Below are 14,894 nucleotides of genomic sequence, written 5' to 3'. Positions count from 1 at the left end.
AAACTTGAAATATTGAGGTTAAGGGCACTAACCTAGTCGCATCCGATCGCTCGAATCGATGACAAAAACAATTCCCTGACAAGATTTAAATTGGTGCTCCCAGAGGCTGCGGTAACGGGTCGCGCCGGACATGTCGAAAGCGGTGAAAAATACTCCCTGATCTGTAGGAAAAATAAAAAAAAGTTAATTTCTTATTTTTTAAACTTAAGATCCTATATTTGCCTAGAAATTGCATTGTTTTTCATGGGTACTGAATTACCCATATTTCAGGTGCATGCTATTGTTCACTACTGGAACTATATATTCGTCATTGCGACCCGGATGTATGGTCAAACAATAAAAAATGTAGTTATTTAGTTCCAAAAAGAGCGATAATTCGAATGTAACCGAATGTAATGTCTTGTTCCAGGTCGCTCGTTCTTGGGCCGGCAGTCGCCAGTCTCCCTGCACGCCGGCCGCTAGCGCATCTTCCTCGTTTGCACACAGCTAGCGAGTGCGAGGTCCGGAGCCAACGTCCTCTTCCAGGTTCTCTGCTAAACATGACTTTTGCTGGTCCTCTCTACCGGCATACGCACTATACATGTGCAGTCCATCTGCCGTATTTTATCAGCCTGCCTATGTCTGCATTTTTTGTACCCTTGGTACAAATCGTGATTCATGTGTCTGCACCATTTTCCACCACGCCGCCAAGTATTAAGCGCAGTATTTTCCGCTCAAACACTCCGAGAATTCGATAGCTGTTCAGAAGATTCGCTTCCTTACATTGAGCTGATGAACCATGGCTCTTTTTTAAAGAACCCCAGCTCAGCATATATTTATTTATCAGACTAAGGCCGGAGTGGCCTGTGCTGCACATAAAAGTCTTCTCCATTCAGCTCGGTCTACGGACGATCCGCAAATCGTCTTCCACCTGATCGATCCACCTTGCCTGTGCACCTCGCCTTCTTGTTCCCGTCGGATCGTTGTCGAGAACCATTTTCACCGGATTACTGTCCAACATTCTGGCTACGTGCCCGGCACATCGCAGTCTTCCGTGTCTTCGCGGTGTGAACGATGGATGGTTCTCCCAACAGCTGATGCAACTCGTGGTTCATTCGCCTCCTCCACGTACCGTCCGCCATCTGCATCCCACCATAGATGGTACGCAACACTTTCCTTTCGAAAACTCCCGGTGCGCGTTGGTCCTCCACGAGCATCGTCCAGGTCTCGTGTCCGTAGAGAACTATCGGTCTTATAAGCGTTTTGTAGATAGTCAGTTTTGTACGGCGGCGAACTCTATTCGATCGGAGCGTCTTGCGGAGTCTAAAGTATGTACGATTTCCAGCCACTATGCGTCTCCGAATTTCTCTGCTGGTATCGTTATCGGCGGTCACCAGTGAGCCCAAGTACACGAACTCTTCAACCACCTCAATTTCGTCACCACCTATAGAAACTCGTGGTGGGTGGCTTACATTGACCTCTCTTGAGCCTCTTCCTATCGTGTACTTCGTCTTCGACGTGTTGATGAATAGTCCAATCCATTTAGCTTCGCTTTTCAGTCTGATGTAGGCTTCCTCCATCCTCTCAAAGTTACGTGCCATGATATCAATGTCGTCGGCGAAACCAAATAACTGGACGGACTTCGTAAAAATCGTACCACTCGTGTCAATCCCTGCCCTTCGTATTACTCCCTCCAAAGCGATGTTGAATAGCAGACATGAGAGACCATCATCTTGCCGTAACCCTCTACGCGTTTCGAAGGGACTCGAGAATGCCCCTGAAACTCGAACTACGCACATCACCCGATCCATCGTCGCCTTGATCAACCGTATCAGTTTATCCGGAAATCCGTTTTCGTGCATTAGCTGCCATAGCTGGTCCCGATCGATTGTATCACATGCGGCTTTGAAGTCGATAAATAGATGATGTGTGGGCACGTTGTATTCGCGGCATTTCTGCAATACCTGACGTATGGCGAACACCTGGTCTGTGGTAGAGCGTTCACCCATAAATCCCGCCTGGTACTGCCCACGAACTCTCTTGCAATTGGTGTTAGTCGACGGCATAAAATTTGGGAGAGTACCTTGTAGGCGGCGTTCAGCAATGTGATTGCGCGGTAGTTGCTACAATCCAGCTTATCGCCCTTTTTGTAGATGGGACACACGACACCTTCCATCCACTCCTGCGGCAGAACCTCATCCTCCCAAACCTTGGTAATCACCCAGTGCAGCGCTCTAGCCAGTGCTTCACCACCGTGTTTAAGCAGCTCTCCTGGTAGTTGGTCAACTCCAGGGGCTTTGTTGTTTTTCAGCCGGCCGATCTCCTCCTGGATTTCCTGGAGATTCGGAGCCGGAAGTCGCATGTCCTGCGCGCGTGCTCCTAGGTTCATTACCATACCGCCACCGTTGTCTGCCATATCGCCATTCAGGTGCTCTTCGTAGTGCTGCCACCACCTTTGGATCACCTCACGCTCGTTCGTAAGAAGGTTCCCGTTTATGTCCTTACACATATCAGGCTGTGGCACGTGGCCCTTACGTGAACGGTTCAACTTCTCATAGAACTTTCGTGCGTTATTAGCGCGGTACAGTTCCTCCGTCTCTTCACGGTCTCGATCTTCCTGCTGGCGCTTTTTTCTCCGGAAAATCGAGTTTTGTCTGTTCCGCGCCCGTTTGTATCGTGCCTCCTTCGCCCTCGTGCGGTGTTGCAGCAATCTCGCCCATGCTGCATTCTTCTCCTCAACTAACTGCTCACATTCGCCGTCATACCAGTCGTTTCTCTGATCCGGAGCCACCGTGCCTAGTGCAGCAGTAGCGGTGCTTCCAATGGCGGATCGAATATCTCTCCAGCCATCTTCAAGAGATGCTGCTCCTAGCTGCTCTTCCGTTGGGAGTGCCACTTCCAGCTGCTGCGCGTAGTCTTGGGCTAGTCTACCGTCTTGTAGCCGCCCAATGTTAAGCCGCGGCGGACGACTCCGACGCGTGTTGATCACCGTCGAGAGTTTTGAGCGCAGACATACTGCGACGAGGTAGTGGTCGGATTTAATATTCGCACTGCGGTAAGTGCGTACGTTCGTGATGTCGGAGAAGAGTTTACCGTCGATTAGAACGTGGTCGATTTGGTTTTCCGTTACTTGATTAGGTGATTTCCATGTGGCCTTGTGGATATTCTTGCGTGGGAAGAAAGTGCTTCGGACTACCATTCCGCGGGAGGCTGCAAAGTTTATGCATCATTGGCCGTTGTCATTCGATACGGTGTGCAGACTATTCGGTCCGATGACCGGTCTATACATTTCCTCCCTTCCTACCTGAGCGTTCATGTCACCGATGACGATTTTGACGTCCCGCAGTGGGCATCCTTCGTATGTCTGCTCCAGCTGCGCATAGAACGCTTCTTTCTCGTCGTCGGATCTCCCTTCGTGTGGGCAGTGCACGTTGATGATGCTATAGTTGAAGAAACGGCCTTTTATCCTCAGCTTGCACATCCTTGCGTTGATTGGCTGCCACCCAATCACGCGTTGGCGCATCTTTCCCAGCACTATGAAGCCGGTTCCCAGCTCGTTGGTGGTGCCACAGCTTTGGTAGAAGGTGGCCGCTCGATGCCCGCTTTCCCACACTTTCTGTCCTGTCCAGCAGATTTCCTGCGGGGATGTAATTCATCGTAGATTATCCTGTCGCAACCTGCGAAGCCTAGCGACTTGCAGTTCCATGTTCCAAGCTTCCAATCGTGATCCTTTATTCGTCGCCTAGGTCGTTGCCGATTGTATCGAGTCGTATTATCTTCTATGTCGTTCGTAATGGTTGTTTTTAAAGGCGGCTTATTGGGCCTGCGCAAACCTCCTGTCTCGTCGGAGGGCCGTCGTGTCAGGGCTGTTTAGCGTCCCACCTAACACCAGGAATTGGGCTTGTGCGCTTTGAGCGGCACACGGTCGCTTTGGCGGAGCCTACTTGCGGATACATGCAGCTTTTTATAGAGGTTTAACAGGGCCAACTGTCAAACCCAACCACATCCTAGGCAGGCGCCACAACTCGTAGATGGCCGGGGGAGGGATCGTCAAGCCCTTAGACATAGTACCTGCTGCCCCCAGCTCAGCAGCTCACTTTAAATTTATGACATCATTGTCATCAGGGGGCAGCAGGGACCATGTCCAAGGGCTTGACGACCCCTCCCCAGCTGTCTGCGAGTCAGGGAGAACTGCCTAGGGCGTGGTGGGATTTAGCAGTGGGCTCTGCTAAAATCCCTAAAAAAAAAACTACAAGTGCCAGTAAGCAGACTCTATCAAAGCGACTGTGTGCCGCTTCAAAAGCACAAGCCCAGGGAGTGCTACTGGCACATCAGGGTTGATACCAGTAAGACTATGATTATGGCATACTGGTTGCGTGTTATTGAACTTTGTATTTGGATATTGAAATATTGTGAACGCGAATGCTGGTAGTCTGGTTATTCTATTCTCTTAGTAAGGCCGGGTGGCACCGACCTGAAACAGCGAATGGGCTAATGTTCAGGCTGTCTTGCGTCCCATAAAACCGTGGCGGGCATTGTAGCACGCGGTACAATCCTGTGGGGTAGGCTCAGATGCTCTCACCTGACTAGCGCTGATCTGGCTCTTAACACGAAAGTGTCAACCCTTGCATGGCCTCCCTGCATGCCGCAAGGTATGCATAGATAACCATGAGTTCACGAAGGCGACTACACCAACAGGATTCGACAGCAGCCGCAAGGGGGACCCAATAGCAATGATTAATCCACCAACAAAAACAAAAACTACGAAGGAAGGAGGTGAGGCGAATGGTGACAAGGAGAACCCTTTCGCCAGGCGCAGTGGTCTTGATCGGTCACCCCAAAGGTCGCTGGGGGGAGGCGATGGCGGAGCCCGTGGTGGGTCAGACGAGGTGCCGGTGGACGTCAAGATGGACGGCCCCACTCTGACCAAAGTCATTAACTCGGTGATGACTAACCACGGGGAGGATGGAGTCCAGATCATGGAAGTGATTACGGACGTATCGGACGTAATCATGTCCTTCCTGGACAACCGGGTGAATTACAGTAAGGACTTGAAGCAGGCCGTACTGACCCTCTGCGATCTAGTCGTGGAGGCGAAGTCGGAATGGAAGTCTTTGCTGGAAGCCAGTAAGAAGGCGGAGTACAAGATCCGCCGGATTTGGCGGTTGGCCAAGCAGTGAAGGCCTCGAAGGAGGCTGAATCGAAGATTCGGCTCCTTACAGAGGGGAAGCAGCTGGCGGAGAGCCAGACTGCAAAGCTTCAACGGCGAAATCGATGCAACTCTTAAGCTAAGTAAGGTGACGCAGGAGGCGGACCTGAAAGTAGCTAATAAAGCCTCGGCACGGACCGTAGAGAAGGTCCGGGTGGAAAAGACCGAGAGGAAAATGGTACCTCCACCTAGTAAGATACCAGAGGATCGCCGGGAGGAAGACCTGCCATGGACAGAGGTCGTGAATCTAAAAAAGGTGAAAAGAAGTCGTCAGCAGGTCGCAAGGAGTGCGATCAAAGGTACGGAACAGGTCCCCGCTAAAAAGGGTAGGGCCAGTGTGAAACAGGGCGCGCCTTCCAATGGCAGCGACAAGCGGAAGGACAGAGGCGAAGCGATCATTGTCAAGGCTGACGATAAAAGCTATGCCGAAGTCCTAAAGACTATGAGAGGCACCGAGAAGCTGTCTAGTCTAGGAGGGATGTCAACTGCATCCGAAGAACGCGCAAAGGCGAGATGATTCTCGTCTTGAAGCGGGATACTACTCGGAAGAGTTCCGAGTATAAAAAGTTGACGGAAGAGGTCCTGGGTGACGGGGTTCAGGTTAGAGCCCTGTGCCCAGTCTTGAACATCCAGTGCAAGGGCATGGATGAAATAACCGAAGCCGGAGCTATGGCTGAGGCCAAGAAGGTGCTGGATAAGGTAAAACTGAAGGTGGGCTGGTCGGTGTGCTCGCTGAGCACAAGCCAACCCAATCAGGCCTGTTACAGGTGCCTTGGCCACGGTCATAAGTCCTATGACTGTAAGGGACCTGTGCCGAAAACCACCAGGCTCGCACCTGCCAGGCTACACCGAGATGTCTGATCTGTCCTCCGGGGGCAGACAACAGGCATCTCACCGGTGCTCAGGCCTGTCCGGCCTCTAGAAGGTTCCAAACATGTAAGTAACACAGCTAAACTTGAACCACTGCGAGGCGGCCCAGCTGCTGCTACAACAGTCGGTTATCGAGTGCAAAGCTGATGTTGCCTTGCTGTCCGACCCATACCGCATCCCTGCCGGAAACGGCAGCTGGAGTGCGGACTAGTCCGGTATTGTGGGAATCTGGACTTGTGGGCGACACCGCATCCAGAAGATAATATCTTTTCCCGACGATGAGGGTTTTGTTGGTGTTTACGGTGTTTACTTTTGTAGCTGCTATTGTCCTATAGAGCAGTACACTAGGGTAGTTGATATTCTTGCGACGAAACTAAATGGCCTTAAACTGGACTGGGGTTCCCGGTTTACTAACGCTAGAGGTTATATCCTGCTAGAATCACTAGCGATATTGAACGTAGTTCTGCTGAACGAAGGTCAAGTGCCAACGTTTAGAGGACCGAGCGGTGATTCATGTATCGACGTTACCTTCTGCAGCGCAGAATGGACTGAAGAACCACGGAAAACTACGACGAGAAGAGGTGGTGCAACTGATCCCGGATGGCGCACCTCACAGTTCAATCAAGAACTATTGGAGGAAGCGCTGCGCTGGGAAAGCAGGACTACAGGACTGAGCGGTAACGAACACCGAGGTACTAACACGTGCCTGTGACATTGCGATGCCAAGGAAGACAATCGATCGACAACCAGTGTACTGGTGGTCTGACACGATTGTAGATCTTCGTAGAACCTGTCTTAGAGCTAAAAGAAGGCTGCGACGTTCTAGAACGGACGCTGAGCGACTCGATAGACGTGGGGTATTCCAGACAGCGAGCAGAGCTCTGAACTACGAGATTAAATGTAGCAAGTGAGCCTGCTTTGAACAGCGAATGACACCCCGTGGGGAGATGCATACAGGATAGTGATGTCTAGGACCAACAGCACACCTCCTGAAAGATCCCCAGAGATGTTGCCGAAATAGTAGAGGGATTGTTTCCGAGTCATGAACCATCGGACTGGCCCGCTACCCCGTACGAGTCAGTTGACGTGGTACCGCTAGTGACTAACGAAGAGCTTATCGTAGCCGCAAGAAAACTTAAGCTCAATAAGGCGCCAGGCCCGGATGGTATTCCAAACCTGGCCCTTAAATACGCCATTCTTGCTAATCCAGATATGTTCAGGAGCTGCCTCCAGAGATGCATGGACGAAGGAAACTTCCCAGATCGATGGAAACGGCAGAAATTGGTGCTATTACCGAAGCCTGGCAAACAGCCGGGGGATCCTTCGGCATAGAGACCAATTTGCCTACTCGACACAGCTGGGAAGCTGCTAGAGAGGGTCTTTCTAAATAGATTGTCGGCTTATACAGAGTGTGCTGGTGGCTTATCCAGCAATCAGTATGGCTTCCGTAAGGGCCGTTCTACAATCGAAGCAATTCGATCGGTAACGGATACGGCCAAGATAGCGAGAGGTTGATGTAAAAAACGCGTTTAACAATGCTGGCTGGGCAGCAATTGCTGACTCCCTGCACCGATTGAGAGTTCCGGATTACCTGTGCAGGATACTGAAAAGTTATTTTCAGAACAGGGTGCTGCTATACGACACTGATGCTGATCAAAAGTCGATCGTAGTGTCTGCGGGTGTTCCACAGGGATCGATCCTCGGACCGGTTCTGTGGAATATTATGTACGACGGAGTATTACGCTTAAGTCTCCCGGTCGGTCTGAAGATATAAGGCTTCGCGGATGACGTAATGCTAGAAGTAGCAGGTGACACTCTCGACGAAGTCAGACTGAAGGCTTCATACGCGATTGGCAGAGTAGAGGAAAGGCTCAACTCGAGACGGTTGTCCCTTGCACACCACAAGACGGAAGTCGTGGTAGTGCATAACCGCCATGGGTTGCAGCAAGCGAGGATAAGAGTAGGGACCTGCACAGTTAACTCCGTGAGGTCTCTCAAGCATCTGGGCGTGATGATCGACGATAAGCTCAATTTTACGAGCCACGTTGGTTATGCATGTCAGCGGGCTTCATTGGCGATAAAATCTTTATCACGAATGATGTCCAACAGATCGGCAGTGCATAGTCAAGTGCGTAGGCTGATAGCATCACTGGCGTAGCATTGTCTATCATCCGTTATGGCGGCCAGCATGGGCCGTAGCACTACAAGCCGAGTACAATGTAAAGAAATTGATCAGAGTACACGGGCTGATGTGCCTACGTGTCGCGAGCGCATATCGCACCATATCATATGAGGCGGTGTGCGTTATAGCTGGGATGATGCCGATAGACATACTCCTAGAGGAAGATGTGGAGTGCTACAACGAAAGGGACTCGGTGCAAGTGCGATGTGTCAAGAGAGCAGCTTCGTTGCTTAAATGGCAAAGAGCATGGGACACTGCAGTCAAAGGCCGTTGGACCCACAGACTAATTCCGGACGTGTCCAACTGGGTTGATAGGAAGCAGTTGTCTGAACATGGTTGCTTTAAAAAATTCCTACACAGGTTTGGCTTTGCAGATTCTACGGAGTGTCCTGAATGTGTAGGTGAGGAAGAATCGGCAGAGCATGTGATGTCCGCGATTCGCCCGCGATTCGAGGTAGAACGCAATGCCATACTGCTTATTAGTGGTATGGATACAACCCCGGACAACCTCGTCGAGAGGATGTGCCGGGAGGAAGCTATATGGAATGCGGTGAACACAGCATCTCAACAGATTATGTCGAAACTGCAGCGGTGGTGGCGTCTTGAACAAAAACAACGAGTGCTGTAAGGGCACCTGTGATGCAGTGAACACTTTGCTCACTAATCAGAAATGAGTTGCAACGTCTGATAACTGCAGATATTTCATTTTATTGAAAACAAATTTTGATTTTCTACTATACACGGAATACAACACACATGAAAATACCGCGCTTGCGGCACAAACACAAGCGAGCTTGTATGAGCATTCCAGTCCAGTACCGCGCACGTGTTGATCGATTGTTATTTGCACCTCAAGCACCAATGAGATAGATAGAAGGTGAGGAAGAAGACCAAATGCAAGTGTATTAGTTGATGGTGGAAAATGTAAACAGCAAATGGTGACGTGCATATTTGCACGGCTTCTTATGGGAGCTCGTTTGAATGTAGTAGTGAAAGCTTTTTCGCCATACACGAAAGGCACGCACACAAAATATGGATTTCCATACCTTAGCATCCCTAGCAGCACACATGTTCCCCATTTGTTACTGCAACTTATATGTGACCGAATTCAGTCACAATCAAGTTGCTGCAACCGTTTTTGTCTGACTTGTGCTGCTCGGGATTTATTGTCATTGCTCATGCACCATCAAGCTAAGCAACAGAAATCATTTCTGCTACAGAAAGGAATAAAAAACACACAAGCAAAAATAATCCAACTAGCCTGCCGTCTACATATTAAATCCTAAATTTAAAAACATGCATGCAGCCCGATAGATAGACACCCATATTACATGGCTTTACATTTTTTTTTGCTCAAGCGGCGGCCATCTTAAATTTTTAGTCCGTTATTTTGAAATTCAAAATGGCGTCAAACGTCGATTTTCATGTTTTGCTCATCGAACCCGATCGATAGACACCCTATTTCATGGTTTTATATAACTTTTGTTGCCCAAGCGATAGCCATCTTAAATTTTTGGCCCCCATTTTGGAATTCAAAATGACGTCAAACATCAATTTTCATGTTCTACTCATCGTAACCGATCGATAGACACCCATACTGCATGGTTTTATATGACTTTTGTTGCCCAAGCGGCGGCCATTTTAAATTTTTGGTCCGCCATTTTGAAATTCAAAATGATGCCGAAGAATTATCTGTGGAATGGTGTCATTAAAAAATCTAAAGTAATAGATTTAGTCGAATCTATCACTTCCCAGAATTCTTCCACGAACTGGCTGTTGTAACATGTGCCATGTCCGACAAAATTAAAATTATTCCTAAATAAATGTATTTTTTCTTAATGATAGCAGATTAGATATGTTAAAACTCCCTATAAAATTGTCCACTTGACACACCGTTACTACGTTCTGTCCCCAAGATACGGCTACGCGTACGCCTAAGCATACACTCTGAAAAAAATTTATACTAAATAGATTAGAAGTCATTCTAATCGGCTATTCACCTGGTTGACCCCGGCTTCGTTTAAGTTTAGGCTATACTCTGTTAGTATAACTTTCATATATACAAGAATAGTATAAGGCGACGTTATCGAAAACAGTATTATTGGTTGGTTTTTGTTTTGGTTTGAATTATTCATCATTTCAAAATAAATAAATAAATGAGAACAGCTTAGGGAAACAATTTCGCAAGCAATATTTATTCTCTATATTTACATGCCAAACGATTTTTGGGCACAACAATGTATCCATCGAAACCAGCAATCTCTGTATTTGAGGAGAATACTTTCGCGGTGTCTACTGAAAGAACATCACCATCGCATAGACGCATTGTGGCGGTAGTTACCTCGTACGAAAAGTTCACATGCCCTGGAGTGTCGAATAAGTTTATCGAGAAGATCTTGCTTTTCACGTCCGCCGGTATCGCCTAGACGCTTACACCGCGTTCATGTCCAGCAAATAAATATTGTGTCCGTGGAACTTTGTATGCGTCTGTCTTACCAAACAGTAAAAAAAAAACGTTTTCCATGGCTCAAATGGCCAATTCGAAGCACATTTTTGAGCATCGGAGTATCCATAAAATCCTGCTAAGAATTCCAAATTGTTTATCATGTTCGGAAGTTCCTGTTATTTGAGATGAAAGTTCACTTTCTTTACCGGTTCAATTAGATGTTTACCCAGCGGTTGTGCATCTTCCTTTTGCACCATGATTTTGACTTCTCCGTATGCCTCCAGTGCCGAACCACCGCTCAAGAAGTAACAGGATAATCGCTTTGCACGGTTTATTCCTCTATGTCATTTGTGGCATTCCAAAGAGAAATTCAGCAGGATTCTTTTACCTCTAAATAGCGCTTATACGGATCTTCGGGAAGGGTATCGGAACGAGTTTCTAAAATCACAATATTCGCAATAAGCGATATTTCATCGGAAAATTATTTTATAACCCACCTTCAATATGTCATCCGCAACACCGTAAATCCGTATCCGTTTTTCTGCAAATTGTTACATTTGCGGACGAGGATTGGCAGCTTCCAAACAGAGAAATACATCCGGGACCAAATTTAACAGTTTTTTTCCGAGCTGATAGGGAAAAAAATATGATCACAGCAAATTGGAGAAAAACTAATGCACCAGTGGAATAGTTGTGCCGAATTCAGCGATAGATTAAATCATAAACTTGAAAGGTATACTATTTAAACAAAGCTTAGAATAAACTCAAAAAATATAAAAACGGATTTGTTTTTATACTTTTTTAGGATTATTCTATTTCTGAGTGTACACTGAACCCAAACATCATCCTGAAAACGACTGACAACTGATTTGCTCCCGCCCCTTAACGAACGTCATTCACGTTTCGAATGATGCTCATTCGTTTTTTTCTGTTCCAGATGAAGAGCTTCCGAAAGAGAATCATCCAAGGGGTGGGTCGCTGAGCACAGTTCAATTTGTGTTCATTACATTCCTTGTGACTCAGTGTGCCACAATGTGCCATAAAATGTGCCTCACCTTAAATATGACACATTGTCATATTGACAGTCAGAAATATCTGGCAACGCTAACGACAGTAAACATAAGCAGAGTGAAACGCATGTCATTAAGCGATATCGCGCGAGACAATAGACCTGTGCAGGAGTTCATCAAATTCACTCACCTGATGGATTTTGACATTTGAGCGGGTCGTCTTCTCGAACAAAAGTTCATTTTGCGTTCATTATGCGACCCGCTCAAACGTCATAATTTCTTGGGGGAGTTCATTTTGCGTTAGTCTATGGTACGCTTCCCAACATCGTTGTTGTCCAAGTTTTTGCCTCTTGCTGTGATGGGATCATTGAACGCTCAATGCGGTTCATTCGCATCGGTTGCAGTATATCCGGATGATTCGGTGGTGACAAAAATAAAAAGTAGATGGTTCAAATGAAGACAATTATTTAGGCAAGGGCTTCTTCAATACACTGATTTTACGTTTCCTATTGGGGAAGATCCACACACGCTTAGTTCAATTTACCTATTTATTGGTATCCAATTCACCCATATTTGGGTATTGTTCACTTCACTCATATTATTGGTAAAGTTTACTAAAAAAGTTAGTGAATTTCACTTATATTATTGGTAAGTCGGCTTTACCTATATATGAGTAAATTAATTTACTCAAATATGGATGAAAAAATAATGTTTTCATTAGATTAACGAACCTGTAGTGGCGATAAGAGTCCTTCAAAACAGAAACGCAGAAACTGTTCGTTGGCAAATAATGGTCTTTCGGTAAGTAAAATAAATACAGCCTCTTATAATTACTCTAGTATATTATGCTACCAAATATTTATAACTGAAAACAATCGCAAGAATGTACCGCGACCACTGTTGTCTTCAAGCGCAGCGAGTTCGTGAAATTATTTCCATAATCCACAGCCGGAGGTATACACTATACAAGATGATAAAGACCAATACCGCTTGCTAGGTATCCAGCACCCTAACAAGTAGCTGCCGCTTTTCCCAGAGGCCCCGAAGCTAAAATCTAATCAGATACAACCGGTATCCAAATCAGAGGAAGCTGAATTTTCCCACTCAGGTAAGTTCAAATTTTATTCTCTTCTAATCTCACAGTGACTATTTTTTTCCTCTTAACAGTTGGCTCGACGGTATGGCCTTTATAACAACTCATGCACCGTGTGACACACGGGTATTGACCTAAGGACTGCATCTACTATTCCGTTACGAGTGGACCAAATTCCCCAGTAGGTACATGAATGGATTACTGCTGATTAATTAGCGGGAAGTACAGGATTGCGTGCACGCAACAGGTGGGATATTTCATCATATCGAACAAAACCAATAGTAAATAATTGTGAACAATAGTCTCCAGGTGTACGACAGGATCTCCAAGGATCTCTCAAGTCCAACTGAACGCGCTGCATCCCAGAATATGTCCGCTATACCTTGAGCCTCTGAGAAGGTTTGGCATCCTGATTCTCGTTCCAACTCTTACTAATAGTGGACCTTGTAAATTTCTCCGTCAGCTCATGCTGCAGCGGCTGTTTAATGCATTGTTGATTTATAATTTGCTTCATTGTATATTTGTCTTGCTTTAATAAATCGTTTTTTTTCGTTTCTTAATGTAATTATTAGTAAATGGAAAGTAGTCTCTGAAGGTAAAAACAAACGACGAACAAATCACCCAAATATGGGTGAATTTTACCAATAATTTTTTCGTATTCATGTACCTATATATGGGTGAAAACAGTTTACCCATATATGGGTGAAGGGAATTTCACCCATATCTAGGTATGTGCACTTTTTGGCGATTTTAGGTACTAATCACCCATATTTGGGTGAACTGAACTAAGCGTGCAGAGTACGTTACGCAAAAATCGGTTATTTTCAACCAATCAGCCCCATCGTCACACTTTTGTATTGAACCTCTAAAATTTTTGTATGAATCGTCACGCTGCTCGTAATCCCCTCCGCCAGAAAGCGTGGCGTACTTTGTGGATGGCCGTTTGTTGGGCAAAAGCAATGTTCTTTTGACGAGTTTCTTTCAAGAAAATCAATGATTTGCATGATCGACCTCGTGATCGACAAGTTTATGATTTCCAAACAGCCTCTCCGAGAAGCAAATAAAAATCTACACTACAAATTTTAACTTCCTTTTCTTTAGTTATTTTGTTCTCAAAACTTCATATAAAAAATTATGAACATTGCCCCCACGTGTATTCGGTCGCGGCCGGAAACATGTAAATATTGTCCTAATATGATGTCAGGTGACGTCACGCTGCATTCGTCCATAAGTCAACACAAAATTTGGCAAGGTTGCCGGTATTTTTTGTTCTGATCACTTAAATGTCAAAAGTGTGCCGCAGAGTGTGCCACACCGTGCCACACTTACGAATAAAATCCTTAAAATGTGTGCTTGGAACATTGTGCTCAGCGTCCAACCCCTTGGAATCATCCGATAATCGTATGACCCGGCAATATGAATGCGAATGATTTGAAGTACCACTTTTGTCTTATATTAATGTGGAAATCGAATTAAATCATTTTGGATTTCAAGTAAAAAGCAGTAAAAAAGGCAAAGTTTACAGATTTTCAGTTGCAGTTCCTGTTGAAATTGAAAAAAATAGATGCACTTGCATAATAAACAGTATTTTTATTAAATCCATAATAAAATGCTGAACATTTATATTAATATATCATGCCTGCTATATATTGCACGATAGCTGGTGATTTATTATGATTCCGTATTCTCAAGGTTGTTCTCCAGTAGGGATCTAGGCACGAGTTTATATAAAGTTCCGCGTTGCCACTTTGTCGCGTGTCAAAGTACGTTTTTAAACATCCGGGGTCCACTTTGGCAGCTTTCCGCCGCCCTCTGGGGAATATTTTCTTCTTCTTTTGTTCTTCATCGGGTCACTGTAGGTTCCGTAGGTTCGAATCTGCTCCGTTCCCGTGAGAAAATATCTCCACTGACGAAAGCATTCAAGCTTACCCGCAAACAATTACCTGTAAAAGGAATAAAAATTCCACAAAATCAATTATTAGATGTATTTTTATTAAATAATCTCAATATATTAACTCACCTTATTTACTTTCGGTGCAGCCATTACGAGATTTTTAGCGGCCGGTAAAATGTGAACTAGAAATAAAAAAACAACCGTCACTCAC

General features: G+C 46.0%; 1 protein-coding gene and 1 long non-coding RNA gene across 3 annotated transcripts in view; one reads left to right on the top strand and one right to left on the bottom strand.

Moving 5' to 3' along the window:
• The window catches only part of LOC134226423 (ADP-ribosylation factor-like protein 6), a 49,986-nt gene that overhangs the window by 627 nt on the left and 34,465 nt on the right, over positions 1 to 14,894 (bottom strand). For both annotated transcript variants that reach the window (XM_062707192.1, XM_062707193.1), the window contains one exon: positions 33 to 161. In XM_062707192.1, coding sequence (XP_062563176.1) covers positions 33 to 161 — 129 coding nt within the window. The remainder of the gene's footprint in view (positions 1 to 32; positions 162 to 14,894) is intronic.
• On the top strand, positions 11,802 to 13,332 carry LOC134226424 (uncharacterized). The gene is made up of 4 exons (XR_009983474.1): positions 11,802 to 12,136; positions 12,536 to 12,804; positions 12,864 to 13,036; positions 13,092 to 13,332. It is a non-coding gene; the product is annotated as an uncharacterized LOC134226424 (long non-coding RNA).

Source organism: Armigeres subalbatus, chromosome 3, assembly GCF_024139115.2.
Source record: "Armigeres subalbatus isolate Guangzhou_Male chromosome 3, GZ_Asu_2, whole genome shotgun sequence".
In the NCBI taxonomy this organism is placed as follows: domain Eukaryota; kingdom Metazoa; phylum Arthropoda; class Insecta; order Diptera; family Culicidae; genus Armigeres; species Armigeres subalbatus.
The sequence above is the reverse complement of the archived record's forward strand: the minus strand, read 5'-3'. Positions and strand labels throughout refer to the sequence as shown.